Source organism: Balaenoptera borealis (genome assembly GCF_965194805.1).
Source record: "Balaenoptera borealis genome assembly, chromosome: 11".
Taxonomy (NCBI): Eukaryota; Metazoa; Chordata; class Mammalia; order Artiodactyla; family Balaenopteridae; genus Balaenoptera; species Balaenoptera borealis.
The window spans coordinates 56,578,890-56,593,696 of record NC_138868.1 but is presented as its reverse complement, the minus strand read 5'-3'; the positions used below and the strand labels follow the sequence as shown (position 1 = coordinate 56,593,696).

Below are 14,807 nucleotides of genomic sequence, written 5' to 3'. Positions count from 1 at the left end.
TGATTTTCAGCCACCACCCCACCACCCCCCAGGACAGGGACCTTGCCTAAGTCATCCATGCATCCCAAAGCCTAGCACAGGACCTGGCACAAGCAGCTGTTCAAAAATGCTTGGGGAGGCTGGAGTGGACAGAGGTAAGAGTGACAGTCACAGGCATCATTGCTTAGTGATTTATTCTCTTAAGGCTCCATCAGCAGGTGGAATGGAAGACCCCTCCCACCCTGATGCCTTGGGTAACCAAGGCATTATACTCCTTCACTGCCTGCTCTGTCTGGAGGACCCGCACATCAATGCCTTTTTTCTTGAGGTATTCCACGGTTGATAGGGGTACCTGGGAAGAAGGAAAAAGATGAGTAAATCAGGGGGAAAGGCCCCCAGGATTCCCTTTCCTGCTATGAGGCAAGTATATTCTACAGAACTGGACAGTGACAACTATCACTCCTCAATCACCCGGCGTGTCACCAGTCCAGAATTTGGCAGTGAGTCCCAAGGAGTCAAAAAGGCTTCTAAGAAGTTAACAGAAGTACCATGAAACATGTGCAAACAGCTCAGGTGAAATGGAAACTGCAAAGAGCATGGATTTTGGAGTCAGACAGTCTTGAATTTAAGTCCTTACTAGCAGTGTGACTTTGGGTAAGTGAATTAAATTCTCTGAGCCTTTGTTTCCATGTATGTAAATAGGGATAACAAAACCTGCTTACACGGTTGGTATGAGAATGAATTCAGCTAAAGTATGTAAAATGTTAAATGTTTGAGTCAGTCCAACCTGAGTCTAAATTCTAACTTTGCTGTGTACTAACCAAGAGACCTTTTGAAAGTCTTTCAACTGCAATTTCCTCCCCTATAAAACGGGGATGATACTACTTACAATCAAAGGGTTGGTGTGAGGATGAAGTTTTATGAATGTACGTACACTGCAGCTCAAATGCAAATGTCTTCTCAGAAAGGCCTTTCTTGAACACCCCATTTAGAGCAGCCCCTCATAAGTCACCATTTTCTTCACAGCACTTACTATGACCTGAAATTGTCTACATTTTTATTATCCATGAGGGCCATGAACCTTGTTTGCCTTGTTTAGCTTGTCCCTGGTACCTAGAATAGTGTCTGCCCCATAGAAGGTGCTGAATAAATATTTGTAAATGAATTTATATAAAAGATTCTCAGGAGTGGCAGCTATTATTGGATATTTTCTCAACTCTGGCTTGTCTTCAATATTATTTTAAATAGATTTTAATTAGACTCTGCCTTGTCAGAAGGAGCTCTGAGTGAAATGTTTTTTAAAATGCCCTACATTACTTTTTTATATGTTTGAACAATTTTATAATAACAGTAGTCTTACAGATGGGGATCATTTTAATGGAGGAAAAAACTAGGTTAAACTAAAAAATATAAATAAAGGGCACCTCCATCAATAGGGAACTGGATTTTAGGACATCTGTATAAAGGATAGAATGAGGTAGATAAACTTACGTGAAAGGCTGTCCATAATGCAATAATGTAAGTGAATAAAAAGTTACAGAACAATATGTATAGAGTGATCCTATTTATGTAAAAACATGTATATCAGTATGTGTAAGTGTATATATTCGCAGATGCATAGAGAGAGCATTGGAGCAGTTATGATTGGGAAGGGGAAATCTTTCACCTTTTTAATTCTACATTTCTGCATTGACTCTTTTACAACAAGCATGTACTATTTCTATAAGTACAATAAAAATAAACTTTCTTTTTCTGAAAGGGGAAAACGGCTTAACTTGAATGTGCCCAAGAAAAGAAAAATTAAAAGTACTGTAAAAATGGAGAGTACTGTAAAAATCTAAAGAGCCAAATATTGATAACTGTAGAGCTTAAAAGAAATTCCAGGATTGAGGAATTTCTGAAAAATAGTTGAAACAGCACAGGCCTATGATTAGAGACTGGAGAGTCCAACCCTGATGAGGAAGAAGAGTGCACAGCCACTATTTTATCCTGGGCCGTCCACTGGCTCAGCAAAATGAGGGTGCATGATATATAGAGATTAACTTCCAAGAAGGACATATCTCTAACGTAAAGATCCAAGAGATTACCAGAAGTCCTCAGGAATGCTGTGCTCACCAATACCTACCTTCAAGGCCTCACTCATCCCTCGGCCAATGACAAGGATCTGCACACCCTTCTCGACAACTTCCTCCACATCTGCAGGCTGCACACCAGGAGAATGCTGGACATGGAAAGAGAAAGTATACCAGCTACCTGCTCTTTTCACCTTTCTTTGCGGTCAGCATTCCTGTTAGAGTCATTCATTCACCGAACAAATGTTTACTGAGGTTTACTCTATGCCAAGCCTCACTAGGGCCCTGGGAATAGCAGAAGATACAGTACTGCCCTTATGGAGCTCTAAGTCTAGTGAAAAATATAGAAGACTACAAAGAAATTTCAGTAGTTTTACAAGTGCTACAAAGAAGTACGTTCAGGGTGTAGTGAGAACATACAGAAAGGGCACCTAATTCAGACCTGGGGAGTCAGGGCAGGGGGTCAGGGAAGACACCCCAGAGGACGTGACATTTAAGCTGAGACCTAAAGGACAAACAGGAATTAGCCAGGTTAAAGGAAATCAGGGGAACAAGGCATACCAAATACAGGGAATAGCATGAACTAAGGCTCAGAGGAAAGACAACCTAGTGAACTACAATTAGTTCCATATGACTGAAGTGTACGTGACAAGTGAGTGGAAAGAGATAAAGTGGGAGAAGAAAGCACCTGCACACCATGCCAAAACTTGGAAAGCTCCATACTGTTTCCTTTCTGTGAGCCCCTTTCCCACTTAACTCCAGGAACACTTTGATGCTTTAAAACCTATCTATCACTCTGTAAAGTCTTCCCAGATTCTCCCAGGGATATTTAAGGTAAGGTGTTTAATGAACATTAATCCAACGTTAAAGGATGGTGGCTTCTGAACTGCTTCCACATCAGCAAAGGGGATACAGGAGTTAGAGTTTGGTAAATACCAGCCCAACTATTGGGGAGTGAATAAGAGTGGAAAATTGTCATGGAAGACATGCTGTTCTAACTGCGTCTTGAAGTATGACTAGGAGTATGCCTTGATGCAGTGGTTGTAGAAGGGGTACATTCTAATCATAGTTAGACATGGTTTAGGGAAAGAGCTGCTGAATATACCAAGACAACAACAAATGTACCAAAGAAAGAAGGGTTTTTCAGTCTAAAAAGCTGATGGTTTAGAGAAGATAGGATTGAAATTTATTATAAAAGGTATAAGAAGAACAAATATGAGTATTTTTATTAAATCCTGGAATAATAATCTTACATGTTTATAGTTGCAATTTTCATAATACAGCTATAGAAATTATTCCATGTGATCTGCATTAATAGTAGCACAAAAGCATCCATTCTCCTTGTTTTATAGATAAAGAAACTGAAGCTCACAAAATATATACACATTAGCCAAGATGACACAATTACTAAGTAGCAGAGTTGGGATTTAAACAGAAACATGTTCACCTTTGGTTTAATGCACTTTATTAGAATACTGTAACCTAGGGAGCAACCTTGAAACTTGAAAGAACTAGCCCTAATGACCACAAGAGTTGTGCTTAAGCCCAGTGCCTGGCCCATTGTAGGCACACAATAATTGTTACTTTAAGTGTAACCTGAATCTTCCCTAAGGCAATTGCCTGCCACCCACACACACACATGAGCTAAAAAACCAATAAAGGAGACAGACTGAAGTATTAAAAAATACTTGATTAACCCCCCTAAAAAGGCAGGAATAAAAAACATGAGGACAAACAGAAAACAAATAGCAATATGTTAACACTTAAACCTAACTGTAGCAGTAATTAACTTTAAGTGGCCTAAATAGTTTAATGAAAGGCAAAGATTGGGTTAAAAAGCAAGACCCAACTAAACACTACTTACAAGGTATATACTTGAAATATAAAGGCATAAGTTGAAAGTAAAAGGATAAAGATATAAAATGCAAACACTAAGAAAGCTGGTGTGGTTATATTAATATCAAGATAGGAAGTATTACTAGAGATAAAGAGTTTCATCTCATGATACTTAAAGGACCAATTCATTAAGAAAAACATAACAACCCAAATCTGTAAACTCTTAGTGAAAGAGCTACAAAATGTATGAAAACAAAAATAACAGATCTGGGACATCACTAGTGGTCCAGCAGCTAAGAATCCGCCTTCCAATGCAGAGGATGCAGGTTCGATCCCTGGTCTGGGAACTAAGATCCCACATGCGGCGGGGCAAATAAGCCCATGTGCCACAACTACCGAGCCTGTGCACCACAACTAAAGAGGCCCTGTGCCACAACTACAGAGCCCATACACTCTGGAGCCACAACTAGAGAGGAACCCACATGCCACAACTAGACAGAAGCCCGCACACTGCAAGGAAAGATCCTGCATGCCGCAACTAAGACCCGACACAGCCATAAATAAATAAATAAATAAATAAATAAATAAATAAATAAATATTTTTTTAAAAAAACAACAAACAAAAATAACAGAACTCAGGAAAGAGATGAAACCACTATAATTGGATTTTTTAAAAAATATCTTTATTGGAGTATAATTGCTTTACAATGGTGTGTTAGCTTCTGCTTTATAACAAAGTGAATCAGCTCTACATATACATATATCCCCATATCTCCTCCCTCTTGCATCTGCCTCCCACCCTCCCTAGCCCACCCCTCTAGGTGGTCACAAAGCACTGAGCTGATCTCCCTGCTATGCGGCTGCTTCCCACTAGCTATCTATTTTACATTTGGTAGTGCATATATGTCCATGCCACTCTCTCACTTCATCCCAGCTTACCCTTCCCCCTCCCCATGTCCTCAAGTCCATTCTCTACGTCTGCATCTTTATTCCTGTCCTGCCCCGAAGTTCTTCAGAACCTTTTTTTTTTTTTTTTTTTAGATTCCATATATATGTGTTAGCATACAGTGTTTGTTTTCCTCTTTCTGACTTACTTCACTCTGCATGACATACTCTAGGTCCATCCAGCTCTATAGTTGGAAATTTTAACAACCTTCTCTCAGTATTTGATAGAACACATAGACAAAGAGTCTAATTAAGGAAATGGGAGCTTTTAGCAACACTATCAGTTAATTTGACCTAATAGACATTTATAGGTTACTACACCCAACAACTGCAGAATACACATTGTTTTTTCAAGTGTACATGGAACAGTCACTAAGACGTTATGCTGACATAAGTCTCAGTAAATTTCAAAGAAAGGAAATAACAGAGAATATGATATATGACAAAATAGATTTGTTGATAACAATAAGATATTTAGAAAAGACAAATAATTGGAAATTGAGCAACAAAGTATTTTGAACTAAAGGGTAAAGGAAAAAGACATCAAGATTTGTGGAATACAGCTATATAATGCTTATAGGCAAATTTATCACTTTAAATACTTATAATAGAAAAATAATTGTCTAAAATCAATGGTGTAAGCCCCCACCTTAAAAAGCTAGGGGAAGAGAAGCAAATCATATCCAAAGTAAGCAGAAGACAGATAATAATGAATATATGTGTGTAAATCAATGAAATGGGAAAGAAATGATAGAGAAAAGTCAGCAAGGCCAAAAGTTGGTTCTTTGAAAAGATTAATAAAATTGAAACCATTGTAAGACTGATCAGGAAAAAAAGAGAAGATACAAATCATAAATACCAGGAATGAAGGGGACATCACTATAGATCATACAGATAGAAGAAGAATAATTTTAAAATTTGGGAATAAATTTACACTAATAAATGTGATAACTTAGAAGAAATGGACAGTTTTTTTTGAAAGACACAACTTATTAAAATACAAGAAGAAAATCTGAATAGTCCTATAGATGTTAGAAATTGAATTTATAATTTAAAACCCACAGAAAAAATTATAGACACATATGATTTCAGTGGTGAATTCTATTTTAAACATTTAATGAAAATCCTCAACAAAACATTAGCAAATGCAAGCTTGGTTCAATATTTTTAAAATCAATGCAGTTCACCACAAAGTAAAGAAGAAAAATTATACAGTCGTGTCAAATGATGCAGAAAAAGCATTTAACGAAGTTCACCATGTATTTATGATTAAAAAAAAATAAAACTCGGGCTTCCCTGGTGGCGCAGTGGTTGAGAGTCTGCCTGCTAATGCGGGGGACATGGGTTCGGGCCCTGGTCTGGGAAGATCCTACATGCTGCAGAGCAACTAGGCCCGTGAGCCACAACTACTGAGCCTGCGCGTCTGGAGCCTGTGCTCCACAACAAGAGAGGCCACGATAGTGAGAGGCCCGCGCACCGCGATGAAGAGTGGCCCCCGCTTGCCGGAACTAGAGAAAGCCCTTGAACAGAAACGAAGACCCAACACAGCCAAAACTAAATAAATAAAAATTAATTTAAAAAAAAAATAAAATAAAAAAATAATAAAAATAAAAATAAAAATAAAACTCTCAGAAAACTAAACTAGAATAGCCAAGATATGGAAGCAACCTAAATGTCCATCGAGAGATAAACGGATAAAGAAGATGTGGTACACGCACTTACGGCCACCTAATCTATGACAAAGGAGGCAAGAATATACAATGGAAAAAAGACAGTCTCTTCAATAAGTGGTGCTGGGAAAACTGGACAGCTACATGTAAAAAAATGAAAGTAGAACACTGCCTAACACCATACACAAAAATAAACTCAAAATGGATTAAGGACCAGACACTATAAAACCCTTGGAGGAAAACATAGGCAGACCACTCTTTGACATAAATCACAGCAAGATCTTTTTTGATTCACCTCCTAGACTAATGAAAATAAAAACAAAAATAAACAAATGGGATCTAATTAAACTTAAAAGCTTTTGCACAGCAAAGGAAACCATAAACAAAATGAAAAGACAGTCCTCAGAATGGAAGAAAATATTTGCAAATGAAGCAGCTGACAAGGGATTAATCTCCAAAATATAAAAACAGCTCATGCAGCTCAATATAGAAAAAAAACAATCCAATCAAAAAATGGGTGAAGACCTAAATAGACATTTCTCCAAAGAAGACATACAGATGGCCAACAGGCATATGAAAAGATGCTCAACATCACTAATTATTAGAGAAATGCAAATCAAAACCACAATGAGGTGTCACCTCACACTGGTCAGAATGGCCATCATCAAAAATTCTACAAACAATAAATGCTGGAGAGGGTGTGGAGAAAAGGGGACCCTTGTACACTGTTGGTGGGAATGTAAATTGGTACTGCCACTATGGAGAACAGTATGGAGGTTCCTTAAAAAACTAAAAATAGAGCTACCATATGACCCAGGAATCCCACTCCTAGGCATATATCCGGAGAAAACCATAATTCAAAAGGATGCATGCACCCCGATGTTCAATGCAGCACTATTTACCATAGCCAGGGCATGGAAGCAACCTAAATGTCCATCAACAGAGGAATGGATAAAGAAGATGTGGTACATATATACAATGGAATATTACTCAGCCATAAAAAGTAACAAAATAGTGCCATTTGCAGAGACGTGGATGGACCTAGAGACTGTCATACAGAGTGAAGTAAGTCAAAAAGAGAAAAACAAATATAGTATAATATCGCTTATATGTGGAATCTAGAAAAAAGGTGGAGATGAACTTATTTGCAAAGAAGAAATAGAGTCACAGATGTAGAGAACAAACTTATGGTTGCCAAGGGGGGAAGAAGGGTGGGCTGAATTGGGAGATTGGGACTGACGTATATACACCACTATGTATAAAATAGATAACTAATGAGAACCTACTGTATAGCACAGGGAACTCTACTCAGTGCTCTATGGTGACCTAAATGGGAAGGAAATCCAAAAAAGAGTGGATATATGTATATGTACGACTGATTCACTTTGTTGTACAGCAAGAAACTAACACAGCATTGTAAAGCAACTATATTCCAATAAAATTTAATTGAAAAAGTTCAGGACTTCCCTGGTGGCGCAGTGGTTAAGAATCCACCTGCCAATGTAGGGGACACGGGTTCAAGGTTTGGTCCAGGAAGATCCCACATGCTCGGAGCAACTAAGCCCATGTGCCACAACTACTGAGCCTGCACTCTAGAGCCCGTGAGCCACAACTACTGAGTCCACGTGCCACAGCTACTGAAGCCTGTGTGCCTAGAGCCTGTGCTCCGCAACAAGAGAAGCCACCGCAATGAGAAGTCCGCACACCGCAACGAAGAGTAGCCCCCGCTCGCCGCAACTAGAGAAAGCCCATGTGCAGTGATGAAGACCCAATGCAGCCAGAAATAAATAATAAATAATAAATAAAATTTTTTTAAAAATGTGGTACACATATACAATGGAATATTGCTCAGCCATAAGAAAGAATTAAATGATGCCATTTGTGACAATATGGATGGACCTAGAGGGTATTATCCTAAGTGAAATAAGTCAGAGAAAGATAAATACTGTATGATTTCATTTATATGTGGAATCTAAAAAACAAAACAAAACAGAAATAGACTCATAGATACAAAGAATAAACACGTAGTTGCCAGAGGGGAGGTGGTGGGGGAGATGAGTGAAATAGGTGAGGGACATTAAGAGGTACAAACTTACAGTTACAAAATAAATGAGTTGGGCTTCCCTGGTGGCACAGTGGTTAAGAATCCGCCTGCCAATGCAGGACACACGGGTTCGAGCCCTGGTCCGGGAAGATCCCACATGCCGCAGGGCAACTAAGCCAGTGCACCGCAACTACTGAGCCTGCACTCTAAAGCCCACGAGCCACAACTACTGAGCCCATGTGCCACAACTACTGAAGCCTGTGTGCCTAGAGCCCAAGCTCCGCAACAAGAGAAGCCACCACAATGAGAAGCCCACGCACCGCAACGAAGACTAGCCCCTGCTCACAGCAACTAGAGAAAGCCCGCGCACAGCAACAAAGACCCAATGCAGCCAAAAATAAATAAATTAATTAATTAAAAAACAAAAACAAAAAACAAATGAGTCACAGGGATGAAATATACAGCATGGGGGATATAGTCAATAATAGTGTATGGTAACAGATGGTAACTAGACTTATCGTGGTGATCATTTTGTAATGTATAGAAACATGAAACCATTATGTTGTGCACCTGGAACTAACATGGCGTTGTAGGTCAATTATACTTCAATAAAAATAAATAAATTATTATTATTAATGTTTTAAAAATAAACTAGAAGGGAACCTTCCTTAGGTAGAGGACATCTAAGAAAAACCTACAGCTAAAGATTAAGTATAATGTTGAAATGTTAAACATTTTCCCCAAAAGATTGGACATAATAATTTACTTCCTTATTATCTCTTGGACCTGTCCATTCCTCTCCATCTCCACTGCCACTACCCTGGTCTAAGCTGCCATTACTTCTTATTTAGCCTGTTGCAGTAACTTTTTAACTGGTCTCCATAAAACCACTTTAGCCCTTTCCAATGAACCATTCTTCAAATCGTAGCTAGAGGAATCTTTGCAAAACACAAATCCATTCAAGTCACTCTGCTTAACAGCACTCAATGGCTTCTCATTGCCCTTAAAATAACTGCCAAACTCCTTAACATGGTCTATAAGTTCCCAGCTGCCTCACCAGTCTTACTGCATATCACTTTCTTCATGTTCTAGCAGGAAAACAGTTTGGCATTTTCTTAAATATGTACTTACGCAATTCAGCAATCACATACCTGGGTATTTATCCTAGAGAAATGAAAACTCACATTCACACAAAAACCTGTACATGAACGTTCATAGCAGCTTTCTATTGGGGGTGGGGGGAGGCGTTGTTAACTCTTATTTCCTAAACTTAGAAGCAGCATATCCTACTCTAGATTTTTTTTCCAGTTTTATTGAGATATAGTTGACATACAGCACTGTATAAGTTCAAGCTGTACAGCATATGACTTATGTATATCATGAAATGATTCCCACAATAAGTTTAGTTAACATGCATCATCTCACACAGATACAAAAAAAGAAAAAAAGAAAAAATCATTTTTCTCTTGTGATGAGAACTCTTAGGATTTAGTCTCTTAACAACTTTCCTATATATCATATAGCATTGCTAACTACAGTCATCTGTAGCAGCTTTACTTGTAGTAAACCAAACTGGAAACAACCCAAATGTTCATCAACAGATTGTGTTATAATCCAACAATGGAATACTACTCAGTAATAAAAAAGGAACAAATTATTGATACCTATGACAATATGGATGAATCTAAAATGTATTATGCTGAGTGAAAAAAGCAAGTCTCAAAAGACTATATACTGTATGATTCCATTAGTATGACAAATAAATGTAACGTGTATTAGGTCAATTGGCAAAATATTAATAAGGTCTGTTTATTAAATAATAGTATTGTATCAATGTTAATTTCCTGATTTTCATCACTGTGTTGTAAGAGAATGTCCTTGTTTTTTGGGGAAATACACACAGGTATTTAGGAGCAAAGGGGTACATCTACAGCAGGGTATCTACAGCAGTTCAGAAAAAAGTCTATTGGAGAAGAGGATGATAAAGAAAATATGATAAACTTAACATTTGGGTCTGGGTAAAAATGAGAATTCTTATATTCCTGTAACTTTTCTGTAAGTCTGAAATTATTTCAAAATAAACAGCTTAAAAAATAACCCTATAGTATTGGCAGGTTATAGATTAGCAGGAAGAGACCACATATAGGCACACATACCTACTCACTACTTCCTGATTTATTTAGCCAAGGAAACAAAGTTTAGCAGAAGCCAGGTGGCTACACAAAGCAGGAGCAGATGCAGCACATCTTTGCTGGCTTTCTCCATGTCTCTTGATTTCCTGTGGGGTGTACAGCTACTGCTGACACTCTTCACTCAGTCAGTGAGTGTTCCAGAGCTGATAACATAGCCAGTCTCTCACACTAACACCTTTTTATATTCTGACTTACTTCATCAGCATCTTCTTAAGGAATTTACACTAAGACTATATGAGCTTACACTTAAGGGAATATCAGAGTGTTCTAAATTAGAACACCTGCACGTCAAAGAGTGAACCAAACTGATCAGCAGCAACGGTACTTCCTCATCGTGGGAGGGGATGCAGAGCTAGTGCCCAGGTGGCTCTGAACAGTATCTCTGCCTCCAGCTTTCCCTATTCTCCACAAAGATCAGAAGAGATTGGGGGGAGATTAGATTCTTTATCTCTAAAGTCATTTAGGTTTATACATTTTTAAAAATTATTTACTTATTTATTTGGCTGCATGAGGTCTTAGTTGCGGCATGCAGGATCCTCGTTGTGGCATGCGGGATCTTTCATTGTGGCGCGCAGGCTCCAGAGTGTGTGGGCTCAGTGGTTGCGGTGTGCGGGCTCTCTAGTTGTGGTGTGCGGGGTCAGTAGTCGTGGCACATGCGGGCTTAGTTGCCCGGTGGCATGTGGGATCTTAGTTCCCCAACGAGGGATTGAACCTGCATCCCCTGCATTGGAAGGCAGATTCTTAACCACTGGACCACCAGGGAAGTCCCTAGGTTTATACATTTTTAAAAGGCAAAACAAAAATGGGGATATTTTTTCATTTGATTATACAATAATTGGTTCTTAAAGAATGTATTGATAAAACGATTGGATTAGATGCTTTTTTAGTTCCACAGCTCTGTGATCAATCCTAGAACCACCCTGAGCTGAACAGCTATGGTATGAACTTAACTTTTTTTTTTTCTGGTACAACAACCAAGGTAAATATTTAACAGAATTACAAATCAGGGCTGGAGAGCTTCACCTGTCTTAAGTAAATGCATTTATCTGAAATACTGAATGATTCCTTCATTTAACAAAGAATAGGGGCTTCCCTGCTGGCGCAGTGGTTGAGAATCCACCTGCCAATGCAGGGGACACGGGTTCGATCCCTGGTCTGGGAAGATCCCACATGCTGTGTAGCAACTAAGCCCGTGTGCTACAACTACTGAGCCTGCTCTCTAGAGCCCACGAGCCACGACTACTGAGCCCTCGTGCCTCAACTACTGAAGCCCACATGCCTAGAGCCCGTGCTCTGCAATGAGAAGCCACCGCAATGAGAAGCCCACGCACTGCAATGAAGAGTAGCTCCCGCTCGCTGCAACTAGAGAAAGCCCGCGCGCAGCAGCGAAGACCCAACACAGCCAAAAATAAATAAATAAATTTATTTAAAAAACCCCAAAGAATAGCATCTACTTTGAGGAGCACCATGATCCCCAGGCTGTAAGAGCTCACATTCTAGTATAAGGAAACAAGGCCACTGCTCAATGAAGTGAAAGGTCATAAAAGAGTGCAAAAGCATAATCCTCTCAAGATTCAGAGACTGCAGACAGCAGGAGCCCATCAGAATTGCTGGAGCAGTGGAACTCAATTTGGCTGTTGTGTGCTTTACTGCAGGCCCAGGGTGTCACGTACAGAGCCATGAAAGATAACTGCAACAGCCTGTGGATCCAGGCCCTGGTGGGTGATAACTTACAGCCTTGTGCATAGGTCTGTGTTTGGAGCATCAACCTGTTATTGAGGCGTCCTCACCCTGCCACCAGCTCCCTCTCTGCTTCTTCCAATCCCTCCCGGCAAACCACTAAGGCTCTCTGCCCTTAGTGAGTGTCTGATTCTGTTCCTCTTTAAGAGGCTTTCCATAACATGTCAATGTTACGGAAATCTTATTGTTTTTTCTTGGAGGAAAGCTATTAGCATCTTTTCATGGGTCTGTTGGATATATGTATGTCTTCTTTGGAAAGATGTATATTCAGGACCTCTGCCCAATTATTAATTGGGTTATTTGTTTGTTGGTGTTGAGTTGTATGAGTTCTTTTTATATTTTAGATATTAACCCCTTATTAGATACATTGTTTGCAAATATTTTCTTCCAAAGCCTTTTGGTTTTGTTGTTAGTTTCCTTCATTGTGCAAAAGCCTTTTAGTTTGATGTAGCTACATCAGGGAAATAGAAATAAAAACCACAATGCAATATCATCTCAGATCTGTCAGAATGGCTATTATCAAAAAGATAGCAAATAACAAGTGTTGGCGAGGATGTGGAGAAAACGGAACCCTTGTGCACTGTTGGTGGGAATGTAAATTGGTGCAACCACTATGGAAAACAGTACAGAGGTCCCTCAAAATATTAAAATAGAAGTACCAGACAATCCAGCAATTCCACTTGTGTATTTTTGCAAAGAAAATGAAAACACTAAAAGAATGAAATCTTGCCATTTGCGACAAGGATGTACTTAGAGGGTATTAAGCTAAGTGATATAAGTCAGACAGAGGAAGACAAATACTGTATGATTTCACTTATATGTGAAATCTAAAAAAACAAATAAACAAGTAAAACAAAACAGAAATTAGACTCATAGAGAATAAACAGGTGGTTGCCAGAGGGGAGGTGGTGGGAGAGATGAGTGAAATAGGTGAGGGAGATTAAGAGGTACAAACTTAACGGTTACAAAAGAAATGAGTCACAGGGATGAAATGTGCAGCATGGGGAATATAGTCAATAATAGTGTAAATATTTTGTATGATAACAGATGGTAACTAGACTTACTGTGGCAATCATTTTGTAATGTATAGAAATATCAAATCATTATGTTGTGCACCTGAAACTTGCATAGTATTGTAGGTCAATTATACTTCAATCAATAAATCTGTCTATTGATAGAGTAAAGAAACACGACAACAAAATGCAATGCATGACCCCTCACTGGATCTTGGGTTGGAAAGGAAAGCCGGCTATAAAAGATATTATTTTATTGGAACAATTGTTATAATTTGACTATGGAGTTGATGCTATTTAATATTATATAAATGTTGGATTTCTTGAGTGTAACATTATGATTATGTAAGGCAGAATGCCTTTGTTTTATTAGATACAGGCTGAAGTATTTAGAGTTAAGTCTCATGATGTCAGTACTTACTTCCAAATGATTCAGCAAATACAGTTATTCAGAGAGAGAGAGAGAGAGAAAGCCACTGAGAGATAAATAAAGCAAATGTGCCAGAATATTAAAAACTGGTAAATCTAGGCTGATGGTATACAAGTGTTTATTATTTTTTTCCAATTTGTTATATAGGTTCAAAATATTTCAAAATAGAAAAAGGGGTGGGAGAAGTTCAACATAGACTTTCCAGGTCAACCAGGTTTAGAAGGTGAATGGGAAAACAATAGCAAAAACAAACACACACAAATGCAGAAAGGGTTAGGGACAGCTCAGCTCATCTATCTTTCCTTTTATAGCAGTGTCCTGAGTACAAGAACCTTTAGTCTGATCAAATGGACAAGACTCTGAGTTATGTTATACTTTACACCTATTGCCTGTATTATATATAAAAATAAAACCACAAAATCGGCGATAGTTATAGAGGGCATTTTGGGGGAAATTTGAAGATAGACTGTATACTAAATAGTAATATTGTATCAAGGATAATATCCTTATTTGTGAGAATGATATTGTGGCTATGTAGGAGAATGTTTATGTTCTTAGGAAAGCAATGCTAAAATATCTGCCATTTACACTCAAATGATTGGGGAAAAATGTGTGTGTGTTTGTGTGTGTGTGTGTGTGTGTGTGTGTGTGTGTGTGTGTTTAGAGAGAAAAAACAAACATGGCAAAGTATTAACAACTTGAAGATTTTGAAAAAGGGTGTGTGGCTATTTATCATATTCATACAACTGTTTCATAGGTTTAATATTGTTTAAAATTAAAAGGTGGGACTAAAATCAACTACACTTCAATAAAAATTTTTTTTTTAAATAGGTGGGGTAAAGTTTCCACATTTCCTTTGGTTCTCTTTAGGTGCCTGCTAATTGGT

The 14,807-nt window shown here is 38.5% G+C and overlaps 1 protein-coding gene across 2 annotated transcripts in view; it reads right to left on the bottom strand.

Annotated features, from left to right (window-relative positions):
* Positions 1-156: 156 nt before the first annotated feature.
* AAMDC (adipogenesis associated Mth938 domain containing) overlaps positions 157-14,807 on the bottom strand; it is a 33,235-nt gene continuing 18,584 nt past the window's right edge. For both annotated transcript variants that reach the window (XM_082343416.1, XM_082343417.1), the window contains exons 3-4: positions 2,105-2,200; positions 157-331 (exon numbers count right to left, since the gene is read on the bottom strand). In XM_082343416.1, the coding sequence (XP_082199542.1) occupies positions 191-331; positions 2,105-2,200 (237 nt within the window). In that variant the 3' untranslated portion in view covers positions 157-190. The remainder of the gene's footprint in view (positions 332-2,104; positions 2,201-14,807) is intronic.